Raw genomic sequence first — 13,119 nt, 5'->3', positions numbered from 1 at the left:
TAATTTTTGTTCGCTTTAAGTTTCAACTACGCTCTCTGTTTCCCTCAGAAAATTTTTTTTGGGTTAATTTTAGTAAGATTCAAATTAGGTTTTAATTGGGCGGGTCGCGCTGTCCGAGATCCCAGTAGCTCATAATAAAATTACTACAATTAAGTACCAATCGATAGCCAGGATTTGATTTGTTTATAGGACGAAGCTGAAAAAATAAAAAGTACAGTTTCATAAAATCATTGTCTGAATTTTATTAAAACTATTTTCAACAACCTGAAGAGGATTTCCCTGGTCAACGTCATCAGCGGTTTCTAAGCGCCAGAAGGGCATGCTCGTTCTCATACTTCCGTGTTAAATTCAGTATTGAAAGTGAAGTCGAGTAAGAAATATGAAGATTCTTTCATTACTACTGTTGGTAAATGCAGTATTCTGTGATGATAGTTATCCTAGGGGTGTACGAAACTTGCACCCTAGGTTTTGGGATCAATTTTCTACAAGGTATTTTTTTTTATTCTCAACCAACTTTTGATGAAAATTTAGTTGCCGGTCAATATATACCAAATCATATTAGCCTATTGAGTTAGGAATATATTTAATACATTATCTAGTGCCTTTTTTTATGCTTATTACAAATACAATAATTATTTCTCTTGAGAATTTGTTTCAGCCCCCCCCCCCTCGATCGTTTCTTTCAGTGTAATGGACAGTCGCTATAGGGGGGGGGCGGGAATTCATTTCCGAGTGAAATGGTTATTTTGTTTATAATAAGCATAAAAAAAGGCATCAAATGGTGTATTCACTTTATTTGAAACTCAATAATATGATTTGGTATATATTGACCTAGTTGCCTACACAAAAGGCAGAGAAGCAGCTCTATTTACCCCCCCCCCCCCGCCCTTAACATGCAATTAATTGCTCAAATTGTATATTTTCCTTTAATTTTACCATACGTCACCTTGTTTCTACTTGTACATTAAATAAAAAAAACACGTTTTTTTAACTGAAAGTAAGGAGCAACATTAAAACGAACAGAAATTATTACGTATATTAGGGGGTTCGCCCCCTAGTCAATACCTCGCACTTTACGCTGAAGTTCGAATTTTGTTCGAATCACAGATCCCTGAATCACAAAGCCCGTTTAATTAGAATAGATAGGCTAGCTCTTTTGAAAGTGCTAAAAAAAAAACTTTAGCGTAAAGAGCGAGGTATTGACTAGGGGGTGAACCCCCTCATATACAGGGGCGTTGTTTGGGGTGGCAAGGGGGGGCATTTGCCTCCCCCCCGCCAATAATGTGGAGAGAAAAATATTATACATCCCATGCCCTTTGCTTATCCAGATATGAACCCCTCTTGCCCTCCCCCCCCCCAACAAAAATGTTAGAGATTCGCCCTTGCTCATATACGTAATAATTTCTGTTTGTTTTATGTTTTAATGTTGCTCCTTACTTTCAGTTGAAAAAACTTGTTTTTTTTATTTAATTTCTGATCGTTTTTTAAATAATGCTTGGAAATTTGGCACCCCATTCATAGAAATGTCCCTTCCCCCAAGGAAGCATCCTCCATGGAAAGATCCTCTTACGTAACCCCCTCCTCCAAAGCCTCCCCCCCCCACCCAGAAAAAATCCCGAAACTGATAAACTGAAAAGAAACTGATAACTGAAAATTAAGGTAAAACGTTTTTTTTTTGTCAAAATTTCAATAGGTAGATACAGGCTAAAGTATGTCCGGGAAGATATTTTGAAGTACCTACCTCCACTCCTTCTCCCTCTAGAGGATCCTGAAATGTGCCTACGTGAAATTTTCACCTATTGAAATTTTGACAAAACAACATTTTACCTTAATTTTCAGTCATCAGTTTCTTTTTCTCTGGCTTTAGTTCTGAAAATTTAATTCCTGTTACTTGAGTAGAATTTTTAGTCATATCAATGCTGTTTTTTTCAAAATTTAGGATATATATTTGCATATCTTTAAAACCATATAAATTGGGATTGAGTAAAGTCGTGGAGCTGAAAACAACTTTGTAGTACTTTATTTAAGCAGAAGATCTGTTTTGCAAGGGTTTACTTTCATAACAGACATATTTTTGAAGCTCTTAAAAGTCAGGACCCTCTAGAGGGAGAAGAAGGGGAGGTAGGTACTTCAAAATACCTTCCCAGGACATACTTTAGCCTGTAGACCTATCCCTGAAAGTTTCATTTTCTTAACCTAACCCCTTTCCAAGAGTGCTACTTTTTTGTTACTTGAAAGTACTTCCCGCGGCATTCGTTAGGCTCTTGATTCATTTCTGAAAGTTTCATTCACCTGGTTCAGCTAATTTGCATGAGAGCAAGTTCAACGTTTTGGGTTTACGGACAATTTTGATCCCTTATGAATGTAACCTTCAGTTTTCAGTCAGCGCTGGCCAATCTAGATATTTCCCTTCAAATGAAGGCGAATTAGGGGGTAAAATCCCTGATTAATTAGGAGGACTTCTCACAATGACAATCAACTGACGTGGAAATCCATCGAAATTTCTTGTATTAAAGGAAATATATCTGAAAAAAAAATTACTGTAGTTATTATGGGGTTTAAGCTATCACCTGACTTGAAAAACACAGGGGACTCCCATATTAAATCAAAGAAAAAGACACTGCAAAGTTTGTATTTATTCCGTGGTTCTTACCCTAAAGTTATTGTGTGGTTTGCGCAATCGCCTAAGTGATGTCTTTCCCTTTCATCATGATTAATCTGGTTGATAAACAAATTTCACCTTTCGCCTGAATTTATCCTAAAGCTTGGACAAAGGAATAGGAACTGGTTCGGCGGCGTGACTAGAAAAAATTATGGCAACCTACATTGCTGATGGTTATGCAACTTCGGGTTGTGTTGTTTTCCTAAATTTTACAACGCTTAAATTGTGAGTCACTTTCAAGAAGCTTTTCTAATTATTCAATTCATTTAGATTATGCTTTTTTGGAGGGGGAGGACTTAATTTAATGAACAGTTCATTGTAATATAAAAACATAAACAAAGAGATTACCTTTTCAGCAATTTTGGTATTTTCTTTGCATATCCTACATTGATATTCTTCAACGTTTTTACACACATGCCCAAACAACAATGTGGGGGGGATATCTCGTGGGTCACCCTAAAACAACATTATCTTATTTGTTTAATTTTAATCTTTTTTTTATTATGACATTGTGTGACATCTGCTCCTGTTTCACTGTATGAACATGTTTAAACGCATTACGGCAAATGTGATATATTATATATAACTGCCGATTATCATTTATAATTGTCGCTAAATTTGGTAATTCTTATAAATTAAGAGATGTTTATCGAAGTAAACCGTACCAGTGCCACATAGCTAACACATTTGCTACCACGAATCGTGATAGCAAATGTGTTAGCTATCTCGAATGGTCTAACCAGTAGAATTGTTTCTATTAAGCACGAAAGGGTAGCGAAACAAGCATGTGTAGTTAGCACATGTAGGGTTGCCATTCAACGGAAAATGCAGGCCTCAACGATAGTTGTAACCAGCGGTGATTAGTAGCTCTCAGAATATTTTGCGCTCGCGAAAGCTGGACGTCTCCCAAATTTCTACCCACCTGATATCAGAAACGAATGAGGTTGTCCAACGTTTTTGTAATTTTGTAGAAAAGGTTTTTAACTTGAGGTATATATTGGCAAGTGCGAAACTACAAGTCGGTGTGAAATTTGTTTGTTCGTTTAGTCGTTTATTGGAAACACCCAAGAAGTGAAGTTAGGTTACTCCATAACAAAACATGACGATAATATAATACTTTAGAAACAAAACCTAACCTAACCCCGCTCCCCTAATGTGCAAATATATAGCCCAAAGGTAATGGTGCATTATGCGGGCATCACTTTGTACTGTATCAAAGAAACCAGTCACGAAACACGTCAAACTGCTATTTCATTAGCAGACAACGGGTGATTTGCTAGATAAATTGATGGCAATGCGTTGTTTCTCAATACTTAAACGATTTTTTTTTGGGGTTTAGGAGGGAGAAAGGTACCTAGGTTAGGTTACGTTTTTAATATATGCTATGCTTTACCCCCCCCCCCCAATGTGCAAATATATAGCCCAAATTCGTTTCTAAACTATTATATATACATCCTATTGTATTTCTTTATCATTAACCAAACTTGACTTCTTCGTGGTGCCCGCATAATGCACCAATACCAGCCCAAATCAATACATTGTCCCATCCGTTACTGGCTTTTTGTGTTTATGAAATCGGTTTTCTGATATGTAACCTAAGCGTAATTCGTGAATGTGTTCCCAATAACCGACAAGTACCATTTGTTCTCCGTCACATCTATAGTTAAAATTTTTGCTCCGTGATTCCTCAAAATATCCACTAGAATCTTTTCCTCTGGGGGCACAAGCGTAAATACATGTGTGCATTTACGCCCACTGGTATTATTAAGGTGAATTATTGAGGGATAAATCATATTCAGAACTTGGGCTATCATTTAAGTTTGTTCGTTAAGTTTTTATGAGTATGTTTTGTCACCTGTACTTTTTTTTACAAGGTGCCAGACGGGATCCTCCAATCTCATTCGTGTAACACTTCATTCTCGCTATATTGGACCTGGGCTCTCAATAAAATGACAGAACACCATTCCTTGGGCTGCTTGATTTGTACGAATCCCTCAAAGGCCTATCTATAGTTGTGTTTGGTTTTTTTTTTCATAATAAAAGTGTTAGCTTTTTGTTTCACTGTTAAAAAAAGAAGCCAATTTCAGAATGGGCAGTTTATATATTTTCACCATTTTAATTTAAAAAATATTAACATAAATTTAAAAATTGTCTCCGGAAATATGCAATTCCCCGGTATAGTTTGAAGAGGCTCTAAAAGATACATCTTATGTAAAAGGTTAATTTTCTCTAATATTCAGTTACTGGGATCTAATGTTATTTTTACAATTTAAAAATATAATAAAAAGCTAAAATTATCCTGAAGCCAAGTGGAATTTATATACATTCGCAGTTCACAAATAGGGAGACATGTACGTGATACTTCGGTTAAAATACAATTATACCACTTGTTACTTAACAGTTTGAAAACCTAGAATTTACCTTGATGAGTTTATACCAAGGTCAAGCTTGCCTCTTGGTAGGCATAAACCCCTCGTTTGAGTAAATGTTTTCCACTGCAGAAATATTGAAGCACATCTTGTACCAACGACTGCTGCTGTTTCTCAAAAGTGGATAATAAATACCTTCTGTTCACTCGAAGATTTCTGTCAAATCTCGATTTTTAGATTATGCTTGCAATGAGACCTTTTTGACACGTTACTTGGCCAGCCTGGACTGTAATAAAGCATGGTCAAAGTAGGGTTATAATTCAGGGGGTTGTCCATCTGTGGAATGAATCTTTTAGCCAGTACTAGTTAAAATATCGAAAGTTGTTTTTTTTTATCAGATATATAACGCTCAAGGTGGAGTCAAAACTCAATATCTCGCACACTTGGCTTCGTCGTAAATGTTCGTAAATTTTGCAACTCTCCTAATTTTGCGCGATAGCAAAACATGTCGTGAAACTCATTTTCGCGAGGTCATGATTGGCCTCATTATCAAGTAAAAACATTTTGGACGGCCTTTGCTCGAGTTTGTAACAATGATTGTTAATGAAATCAACAGAAAAATGCCAGATCAGGGGTGGCTCGAATCACTCAGGCCAGGGAGGGGTGAGAACACTCATTTAAACGACTTGTAGATCATATTCTACGACTCGTCATTACCTACAAATTTCATAGACAATAGTGTTTTATCATTTATACTTATCTACGGGAACAAAGAAGGACACAAACGGAACACTACATGTACCAATACACAGCTAAGAAAAGCTGAAATCAGGATTTGCCTCTTCTTCAAAATGGACCAACGCTGAACAATCTTGTTTAAGTCTACACCATCGGTGAGGTCTATCTCACTCGCCAACAACATGAGAGAATCCAGTCGAGAATCAAGCATGGCAGTTCTCAGCCAATTCTTCACACACTTGAGTTTGCTGAATGTTCTTTTGGCAGTTGCAACTGCAACAGGGGCAGTTGCTGCCAATTTGCAGAGACGACTGGCTTGCTTAAGCTGACGGTTTCGGCGATGTCCTTCACCAAGGACTTCTCTGAAGCAAGCAGTGCCTTCGCAAAACTGGAAAAAAACTTCAAGCTCTACTTGAAGACCAGTAGCGTCTGGAGCTCTTTCCTGGCTTGGGAAAAACTTTGTTGCTTGCTCAATATCTGCAACTGAGATACTTTTGTTCAAAGGAGGCTGGAGTAAGGTGCAAAATGGCAGAAAATTGGCAAGGCAAGCTCTGAGATTATCTCCCATCATTGTAGTCAACTTGTCAAGCAAGATTCTGAAATGTAGTCTATAGAACTGATGCATTGAGATATCGGCTTGACTTTGAGCTCGGCTGTCGTAACGAGATGGTCCAAGTCTCCGACGATGGTGTCTGATGAAATCAGTCTCTAGGTCCACTTCCATCCTTTTGGCAAACTGTGCTGCACTGTCAATTAAACGGTTCATTTCCTCACAAGATATTCTTTCAAAAAGTTTCTTCGTAGCGTCTAGCATCTCAATTGTGTCGATGATGTTCATATCCTCTTCTTCAAGCTTTTCTGTTGCAATCCTGGCCTTGTACATGATATTTTTCATGAACATGAGGCGGGTGATAAAATCAAAGTTGAGAATCCTTTTCAGGAGGCCGCTGGCTTGTGCTTTCGTTTTCGTATTGGCGATCTTCATCTGTTTTATGTCGTCAAGGGCTGAGACTATTGATTCAAACGGAGTAACCACTGCTTGTATGGTTTCAGCCCTTGCGGTCCACCGGGTCCGTGATAAGTTTCGGAGATTAAGGCTGTTTTCAATCGAAGAGAGTTTTTCTTTAAGGGCGGCAAAACGCTTTGTAGATGAAGAGAAGAACACATACATTTCTTCGAGGATATTGAAAAGCTCGGCTATCAAGAGAGACGAATTGCAACTATGCTCTATCACGGTGTTTAGTCTGTGGGCCTGGCAGGGTATATAAGGCACACGGCGACTGAGAAGTTCTGATACTTTCTGCTGGGCTCCATTAAACTGACCAGACATTGCACTTGCTTAGTCATACGACTGAAAAGCTAGTGTATCCAGCGGAATTCCTTTCCTTATCAGTATTCCTATTATACTTTCTGCCATACCCTGACCAGTTTTGTCATTTGCCTCGCTAACATCTAATAGTCTCTCTCTAGGCATCCCTTCCGAGCTGATGGTGTGGATTATGACTGCAAGCTTATCAGAATGTGAAGCATCGGGTGTCGTATCCGCCATCACAGAATAAAACTCTGAATCCAGGACTTCGTCAAGGATCTTCTCCCTGACTTCTGCTGAAAGCAATTCAATAAACTCGTCCTGGGACATTTTTTGTAGATAGGTAACTTTCTATGGTCTATACCGAGAATCATTTAACCAAGCTTCAGGAGCAGGCACATATCTCGCTAGAAGTTGAACAAATTGAACAAAGTTGCCGTCTTGTTCTTCCGTTCTTCTAAATGCAATGCCTTGTCTCGCTAGGGTTCTTACAACGTCCAAAAGAATTGTCACAATTTTTCTGTTTGTCTCTTCATCTTTTGCTTGCTGCAAAAGCTTAGCTCGAGTTCTTTTGTCAAGTAGGAAATCAACATGACCATTACTGCTGGCGAAGTGACAATAATCCGACAAAGCTGCTTTGTGTGACCCGGAAGAGAAGTGACTAGCCAGTTTTCCTTTCTTTGCCTTTTCCTTGGCTCTTCATTGTGTGCCATTGCCGCACACCGGCTTCCACCCAAGCGTTTTCGGACTGGTCTCGCCCCGGACCACTAGGGAAAAGCGAGCAAACAAAGCAGAAGGCAGCATCTTTCTCGATACTGTACTCTAAGAACTGGTAATCTTCATACCTGGGGTGAAAACGACACTGTTTCTTTTTTGATATTGACGGATCAGCTGGGAACACACTCAGCTTTGGTTGATTAGGACCACATGAAATCAGGTATTTCCTTTTGTTTTCGCTAGAGATTGGCTTCCTTATTCCAGGATCCTTGTGAACTACACTTTCGGAGTCGTCACTGTGATTTTCGACAACAACTCCACTAGTTGCCGAAATGTTAAGAAGTTCTTCAGTGCAATCGACTGTTAGTTCCTTGCACAGCTCAAACCACAGTTTATAGAATTATCCAGTAAGTTTATCGCAGATCATTTCTGGTCTTCATTCTCGGTACGAACAAAAAGCTCCACCAACTTCTTTCTGCTTTAGCGGGTTAGTCTGTTTTCGGTTGTTTCCAACAAAATGCATTATTCATAATAGCGGGTTTCCACTTGTTTCCGATTAGATCACAGTCTGACTTGTCTACCCGTGAAAAGATCTGATGCCGCCTATGTTTCTATCTGCAAAAACGTTCTCGGGAGCACTCGCACCTTGGTCCGGGTTTTTATAATGGGTGAGATTGGGAAAGATCATACTGGATAATTATATGAACTGTGGCTCAAACACAGAAGATGATGTAGATTGTATTTCCACCAAGATATCTCTTGCATTCAACGCAGAATTTTCCCGGACGGTCTTAACCATGTCATCGGTACTGATATAATGTACTCCAGCTTGGCGACACATGAAAAGAGTTTCATGTTGTGTCTTTGATCGGAGACCTCTTGCCCTATATCTGACTCCTTCTCATCATTTGTGTTGACCGACGGCATGAAGTTTTCTCCGGTTTCGAATTTATATCTCGTTTCTGTCGCTAGGTGTTCTGTCAAGGTTGGTGTTCTAACTACCAATAACTTGGTAATTGTAACATGCATTTCCTGAAACAAAATTGTCAGTAAACACAATTTCGCCAGAGACCGCCCCAAAACCGGTTTTGACCGGATTCTGGGTGAACTACTTGTCCGGTAAGAAATGAAGCTGAAAAACGGATTCAGAATGTCTCCTTACTCCTATATCGACCCTCTTAATCAGCTTCAGGAACAACTTTTACCTTTTTCTAAACCGGATTTCGGGCGAACTCAATGTTCTAGCATCAAAATAAATTTCAGGCTTGAATTCAGCAGGTCTGCTTACTCCTATGTCGACCCTCTAATAAGCTTCAGGAACAACTTTTACCTTCCGCCAAATTACCGGTTTTAACTTTCCAGGCGAACTGCTTGTCCGGTAAGAAAATGAAGCCAAAAAACGGATTCAGAATGTTTCCTTACCCCTATGTCAACCCTCTAATCAGCTTCAAGAACATCCTCCAAATTTCCGGTTTTGGCCGGATACTGGGCGAACCAATTGTCCGGCGTCAAAACAAATTTCAGCTTTTTATTCAGCATCTCTACATACCCCTAAAGTGACCATCTCATTGGTATTCAAAAAATATTTGTGCGTCCCTTAACTTGAAACCCCCTCCCTCACACCTAAATACAGAGCAAGGGACCCCATATACGAACTTGACCTTTACTTTGACCAAAAGGCACCAAGTTTGAACAAAATATCTCAACCACTTCCAGAGTTATAGTGCTAACAGACGGACAAATTGGTATCCATCACTTACGTTTTGGGATCCCAAAAAAACGTCCACGGCTAAAATATAATAATATTCTTTCAAAGCGGATTAATTTAAGACCACAAAATTTTGTAGTGTGTCCTTTCTTCTTTTTGTGCTATATTTTATTGGCTTATTTGTGGGCTATATCATCTCTCGTTTGTTTTCATGTTTGTGACATAACTCCTTGATCAGGCTTTTCTGCGATATTTAGTTGATTGATTTTTTTTTTATCTGTCCGATTGGTTTTATCAAAGCATCAGACCCGCCTTATCTTACTTACGTCAGACTCCGAGATCTCGAACTTCTTAGGCCATTCTTATCCACCCTAACGGAACTACACTGATTTTTGCATTCTCCTTGTTTGACTCTTTTCGAGCCAGGTTAGGCTTTCGCTTTTTCTGATCCTAAAACGTTAGTGACGGATACCTAGCAAGGGATTGAGATATTTTGTTCAAAATTGGTGTGAGAATCCTATGGGTCAAACACAGTTTATATAATTATCCAGTATGATCTTTCCCTATCTCACCCATTATAAAAACCCGGACCAAGGTGCGAGTGCTCCAGAGAACGTTTTTGCAGATAGAAACATAAGCGGAATCAGATCTTTTCACGGGCAGACGATTCCGACTGTTATCTAATCGGAAATAAGTAGAAACCCGCTATTACGAATAATGCGCTTAGTTGGAAACAATCGGAAACAGATTAACACGTTAATGCAGAAAGAAGTGGGAGGAGTTTTTTGTTCGTACCGGGAATGAAGACAAGAAATGATCTACGATAAACTTACTGGATAATTCTATAAACTGTGGGGTCAAAGTACAGGTCAAGTTCGTAAATGCCAAAACCGGAAAATTGGTAGAATTAAAGTTTATTTCTAAAGTCGATTAGAGATTCGATATAGGGATAAGGAGAAATGCTGAATTCATTTTTGAACTTTATTCTTTGGCGGATAAGCAGTTCACCCGGAATCCGGCCAAAACCGGAAATTGGCTATAGGCAAAAGTTTCTTTTGAAGTCGATTAGAGATTCGAGTTCGGAGTAAAAATAAATACTGAATCCGTAATAGCTAAAATTCTTTTTTTTCACTGGACAAGGAGTTCGTATGGAATCCTACAACCCAGAAATTTGATAAAAAGCTAAATTTAATTTTTAAGTCGTATAGAGCTTTGATTTGAATTACGATGCAGAAGTAAATTTTCAGGCCGTTATAAGGGATAAATGTTAACATGTTTACGGAGTCTGGCGATGATTGGAAATCTACAAGACCCAATTATCTGGACAAAGAAGTCTAATAAATATTCCACTTTTTGGGATCCCATCGAAAACTTTGGTCTGCTTGACTACGAGGAGACAGTTAATCAGAAATACCGGGTTTTCAAGTTTTCCGCAGTAAATACAGAAAGCACTGCTACTATTGCAACCTTTGTTTTAAACGACCTAGGATCACTAATGTACGAGGCCAGCCCAGGACAAGACTGTATATTTTGAGGGAAACGGTGAATATCCTACGCAACTGGTCCCACATCCGCCTTTTCGTGCCTATAAGACTGTTCCTAAATATTTGATGCAAAATCTTAAAATTTTGGGATCCCAAACGTAAGTGGCGGGATATCTATGACTTTGTACAATTTGTCCGTCTGTAAGCATGATAACTCTCGAAGAGCTAGGCCGATAGATGTTTTGGTCAAACTTGGTGTGAGGATTCTTTGGGTCAAAGTACAGGTCAGTTTCGTAGATGGGCTATGTAGCTCTATATCTAGGGGTGGGGGTTAGTTAAAGATATTTTAAAAGTCAATAACATAGTCGATTTAGAGGTGTAAGGAGACATGCTGAATCCCTATCTGAAACTAATTTTCTCGCTGGACAAATAGTTCGCCCGGAATCCAGCCAAAACCGGGAAAATGATTAACAGTAAAAGTTGTATCTGCAGTTGATTAGAGGTTCGATGTAGGAGTAAGGACACATACTGAATTCGTTTTCGACCGTTATTTTCTTCCCGGGCAAGTATTTAGCCCGGAATGCGTCCGAAACTGGAAATCTGGAAGAAATAAAAATGTGTCTGCAAGTCGATTACAGATTCGGTACAGGGGTAAAGATACATGCTAAATCTGTATCTGAAGTTTTTTTGGGCCGGACAAGTAGTTCGCTCAGAATCCTGCCAAAACCGGAATTTTGGTAAAAATAAAACAAAATCCGAAGTATAAGGGGTAAGGAGACATACTGCATTCGTTTTTAACCGGAAGTTTAGCGTACTAGAAATAAAAGTTTGTTATGAAGTCGATTATAAATTCGAAAAAGAGTAAAATTGCATACTGAATCCATACTTGCTCATCCGTCACTTTATATTTTTGCCGGACAAGTAGTTCGCACGGAATTGCTAATATCGGGAATTCAGTAAAAATATAAGATTTTTCTAAATTCGATTGTCGACTGGAGATGATATTTAGGCGTAAACATAGCTGCTGAATCCATATCTGAACTTGGTCGTAATCCGTCGAAAACCCCACTTCGGTATCATTTTTTTTTTACATTTTCAAGCGGTTGACTAGGGATAAATGCTAACATGCTTACGGGTCTGGCGAAGACCGGAAATCCACAAACCCGATTGTCTGGACCAAGAAGTCCAAAAAATATTCCATTTTTGGGATCCCATCGAAATCTTTGGTCTTGTTTTTACTTCGACAATACGCCTATTTTTTTTTTTTTTTAATCCCACCTCCTCTCCTCTCAGTGACAACAAATTTACTTTAAGCAACAAATCTAATTCTTAACTTTTATGCGTCACCTAACTTTTTTAAATATCAATTAGCAGCCGAACTTGACACACAATAAGTCACCATACACTACCTAAAATTTTTCCATTATAAAAAACCTTAACCGTAGAAAAGGGTGTCGTTCCCCCACAGGAAACTCTTCTTACGGTGGCTATCTCTTACTACCTAATTAAATTTTCAAAATAGTGCTTCGTCATTTTCCCCCCTCCCAAAAAAAGGAACGAAAACACAATATTAAATTTAATAACAATAACAAAACCTAAAGAAAGATTTCTATCATTATAACTTTCTTTAACACAAGAAACCACCATAATATATACGTAAAAACAAAAAAAAACATCGAAGAAAGTTATTATGATAACACTTTTTAAATTTATCTTTTCTTCTTTTCACTTTCAAAACAAATTCGGCTGCTATTTAACGACAATTCACCTTAAGACCAAGACCAAGTACTAAATTTATGTTTGGGGACGTTTCGCCATGGGGGCGTTTGCCAAGAGGAAATTATGTTATGGGGACATCCACGGAAAGTTTCACAGACAAGCCGAGTTTGTAACTATGTTTCACTAGAGTCGTAGCCAAAAACTTACCTCCCGACTTGAATGAGCTATTCCAGCGTCTTCAGAACCACCCCTGCCCTGGGAAACAAATTCTTGGTACATGGCCAAATCTTCCTTGTCCTTTTCAAGTGCTGTATCCACCTCAACCTCAGATTCATTTTCTAATCGAGCTTTTTTCACTGTCCTAGATAGACTTGCTTCAAAGGGGTTTCGCGGGGCTCCTGTCATTTGAATTC

The 13,119-nt window shown here is 38.7% G+C and overlaps 1 protein-coding gene and 1 long non-coding RNA gene across 2 annotated transcripts in view; one reads left to right on the top strand and one right to left on the bottom strand.

Moving 5' to 3' along the window:
• Positions 1-330: 330 nt before the first annotated feature.
• LOC148946905 (transforming growth factor-beta-induced protein ig-h3-like) overlaps positions 331-13,119 on the top strand; it is an 87,002-nt gene continuing 74,213 nt past the window's right edge. The window contains exon 1 of the mRNA XM_089096725.1: positions 331-489. Within this exon, the coding sequence (XP_088952851.1) occupies positions 380-489 (110 nt within the window). The 5' untranslated portion in view covers positions 331-379. The remainder of the gene's footprint in view (positions 490-13,119) is intronic.
• Positions 5,219-13,111, bottom strand: LOC148946906 (uncharacterized). Its single transcript, XR_016142443.1, has 2 exons — positions 12,914-13,111; positions 5,219-5,317 (listed from the first exon to the last, which is right to left on the bottom strand). It is a non-coding gene; the product is annotated as an uncharacterized LOC148946906 (long non-coding RNA).

Source organism: Artemia sp. Qi Xiang Cuo, chromosome 11 (genome assembly GCF_049724085.1).
Source record: "Artemia sp. Qi Xiang Cuo chromosome 11, ASM4972408v1, whole genome shotgun sequence".
NCBI classification, from domain to species: domain Eukaryota; kingdom Metazoa; phylum Arthropoda; class Branchiopoda; order Anostraca; family Artemiidae; genus Artemia; species Artemia sp. Qi Xiang Cuo.
This window is presented reverse-complemented; position numbering and strand designations above follow the sequence as displayed.